Source organism: Anoplophora glabripennis, unplaced genomic scaffold (assembly GCF_000390285.2).
Source record: "Anoplophora glabripennis isolate ALB-LARVAE unplaced genomic scaffold, Agla_2.0 scaffold1250, whole genome shotgun sequence".
Classification (NCBI taxonomy): domain Eukaryota; kingdom Metazoa; phylum Arthropoda; class Insecta; order Coleoptera; family Cerambycidae; genus Anoplophora; species Anoplophora glabripennis.
Genome location: NW_019417440.1, coordinates 74,957 through 78,440, shown reverse-complemented (window position 1 = coordinate 78,440; position 3,484 = coordinate 74,957). Strand labels below are relative to the sequence as shown.

The window sequence follows — 3,484 nt, the reverse complement described above, 5'->3', positions numbered from 1 at the left end:
GACGGTGGCGCGAGCGAAGACCACCAGGGCTAGGCTCTATCCCTTACTCAAAGGTGGAAACACCCTCAGTTTAAGGAATAAGCGAACGCTTATCAAGGTGGTACTTCAACCGCAGCTAACCTACGCCTCCACGGCGTGGGGTCACGCGGCAAAAAGCCACTTAAAGTCATTACAGGCTGTGGAAAACATAGCCCTCCGCACGGCCACCGACGCGCCCTGGTACGTAAGAAACACTGACATATTACGAGACTTACAATACACAAACGCTACACAGACAATAAGACAAAACGCGGAGAAACGATTTGACGTAGCCGCTAGACATGACAATCCCCTCCTCAGGCAAGCCGTTGACTACGTACCCGACGTGACCGACAAACACAAAAGACCTAGACACCAACTTTTTGACCCTGGGTGACCACCCCAACGACCCCCCCCCTGCCCGCTAACCTTTTCTGTTTCAGAGACAGCCAGGATCAAGAAACGAAGACAACGACACACACACACACATACACACCCCCCATACCCTCCTTACCCCTCCCCTCCCGCGCTAGCCTAAGGGCCACCTTAGCAAAGCGCATCCCAGGCTGCATAGCCGCACTACCCTACCCAACCATACCACACATAAACATGACACTACCCCCGGGGTTTACACAGACGAGCCGGCGAAGCAAGAAGAGCGCCAGAAGAAAGGGCCCTAGCCGGCGGGGCCCAGCCAGGACAAAAGGAGGTCCCACAAAGCGCCTACACCGGCCGCATTTGCGGTCGGGGTAGACGACGGATGGGGCCCACCTACGAAGGCTGTCCAGGCCTACACGAGATGAGGCAGGATAAAGAGGGATAATCCCCCTCGATCCCAAATCATTGAGGCCAATTTCTAGCCATAGAATAATGGCGCCACGAAAATAGGATGCGCAGAAGACAATGAGCCTTCTCCCTACTCTATATCTCTGGTTTGCTACCTTGGCAGGAAGAATCAGTTTCCGAATGTGTTTTGTGCTTTAAACTCTCAGCACTTTGTGAAAATTAAATTCGACAGTGTATCACAATCGAAGGAAACTACTTAATTGTCATCCCGCGAAATCGATTCTCGAGTCAAAATGTCCGAATATAATTTTTGTTTCCTTTATGGTTTTATCGGAAAATTTTTGAGTTTCTAACCGAAATATTTTAAAAAGTGGGTAAAAATGAACTCTTGTTTGTTTGTGGTATTATTTGATTATTTTTCTACTTTTTTTTGTTCTTACAATATTTGTGAGACCTGTGTGAGACTACTTGATCGGAAACGTACATAGCATACCCAGCAATTTCAATAAAATTTATATTTGTGTAGTGTATTATATTTTTATTTAAAATAAAATGCAAGCAACTACATTTGTTGAGGATTGGCTTTGTTATAACACAACTTTAGGTGAAGGAGCTTATGGAGAGTAAGTTACACCTATGCATTATATTTAATTTATACAATTTTTTTAAATTTATTTCTTTAGAGTTAAGCTCCTAATTCATAGGAGAACCGAAGAAAAAATTGCATGTAAAATAATTAACCATCAAAGGTATAAGGATGCAGCTACTAATATTAATAGAGAAGTAACAATTCACAGAATGTTAGATCATGAAAATATTATTAAATATTTTGGACGAAGACAGGAGCCTCTTAAAGAATATATATTTCTTGAATATGCCTCAGGTGGTGAACTATTTCAACTAATAGGTTAGGTTGTATTTATTACTTTTTGTTTAGATCTAAATATATTTTTTTGTTAGAACCTGATATTGGTATGGCGTCTCATGCTGCACAAACATATATGAAACAATTAATGCATGGAGTAAACTACTTGCATAATAAAGGAATTACGCATAGAGATATAAAACCTGAGAATTTATTAATTGGAGAAGGTGGAGTCTTGAAAATTAGTGACTTTGGTATGGCTACACTTTTTAGGTACAAGGGAAAAGAAAGACTGTTGGATAAAAAGTAGGTATTTGATTAATTTATGTTAATGTATAATATGTAATCATATATATTATACCTTAGATGTGGTACAAAACCATATTTAGCTCCAGAAGTCTTGCAGAAGCCGTATAGAGCGCAACCGTCGGATTTATGGAGCTGTGGAATAGTTTTCGTGGCAATGTTGACTGGAGGCAAGTCAAATAACTTTCATTAATCATGTTTGTTACGTTAATACGTGTTTACAATTTATAGAATTGCCATGGGCAGATGCAACAGATAGAAATGTAGAATTTGCTAAATGGAGAAAGGATGTGTACATATCTGAGACGCCTTGGTCTAAATTAGGAAATACAGCATTAAGTTTGGCCAGACAGATTTTGAATCTTGATCCAAATAAGCGGTTAACTTTAGAACAAATAGAAAAGCATCCTTGGATGAAATTTAATTTTGATTGTGGTGAGTACCTTTTTGTAATATATTTGCTTTGTATAGGAAAGGAGATAGTACATGTTTAGAACACCTCATTTAAATTTATACCTGACTATACTGACTATCTGGTAAAGAATGGCCCAAACTTTAAGTGTGGTTTTCATCGGTGAAAATTTTGATCCGTACCTACCTTGGTAAAATTTTGCTATAAAAAGTTAAAAAGAATTTTTTTTGTTTGATTTTTGTATTTTAAAATTATCATTTTTTAATATATCTAGGTATTAAGATGTACATATATATGTAGTAGTGATATACAGGGTGGTCCCGAGGTAATGGGCCAAAATTCATAGGTATATTCCCGAAGCAAAAATATTGCGATTTAGCCGAACTTACCTTAGTCCAAAAGTTGATAGTTAAAGAGATACAGGGTGTTAAATGTAAAATATTATTTTAGTTTATTTCCATTTATTTCTTAATAAATGCAAATATCTACACAAAATTTTGGGGTTTGGGGTTCTTTGGATAGAGGAAGTGAAATTTGTTCACATTTTGGTTATAGTTCATAGAGGGCGCCAGCTGTCGTATATTGAAGGTGTTGGAAACAACATAACTTTTTTGTACTTTAAGATATCTCATCTTTGGTATCAAATTCTTATTTTCCAACTTTTTTTACACAAAAATGGTGGACTTTATGAAAGTAGCTGTCTCGCACCGTTTCCGAGATATTTGGATTTGAAGCTTCCAATGCTAATAGTTGAAATAATTAAATTAATTTAGAAATGTCAAAAATAAGGATTTATTTAGAATTAAAAATTGTAATGAACAGTAAAATAGTAAACATTACTAAAAAATATGCCTTTTTGACAATAATTGCTCAAAAAGTCCACCTCTATCTTCAATACATTTATCAACACGTTTATTAAAAGATTGTCTTATTTTAAAGTATAAATCCTTAATGCGAAAAGACTTTGCAGCATTTAAAACATGCTACTAAAGTTCTTCTCAAGTGTTTATAGTTTCTCCATAAACAACTGATTTCGTGTAAATCCAAAAACGAAGCATTCTATCTCACATTTATGTATACGAGTATACAATTTAATG

The 3,484-nt window shown here is 37.0% G+C and overlaps 1 protein-coding gene across 1 annotated transcript in view; it reads left to right on the top strand.

The window, feature by feature from the left end:
- Window positions 1-1,077: 1,077 nt before the first annotated feature.
- The window catches only part of LOC108914024 (serine/threonine-protein kinase grp), a 24,763-nt gene continuing 22,356 nt past the window's right edge, over window positions 1,078-3,484 (top strand). Inside the window, exons 1-5 of the mRNA XM_018719714.1 lie at window positions 1,078-1,427; window positions 1,488-1,711; window positions 1,765-1,975; window positions 2,036-2,145; window positions 2,207-2,410. Coding sequence (XP_018575230.1) covers window positions 1,357-1,427; window positions 1,488-1,711; window positions 1,765-1,975; window positions 2,036-2,145; window positions 2,207-2,410 — 820 coding nt within the window. The 5' untranslated portion in view covers window positions 1,078-1,356. The remainder of the gene's footprint in view (window positions 1,428-1,487; window positions 1,712-1,764; window positions 1,976-2,035; window positions 2,146-2,206; window positions 2,411-3,484) is intronic.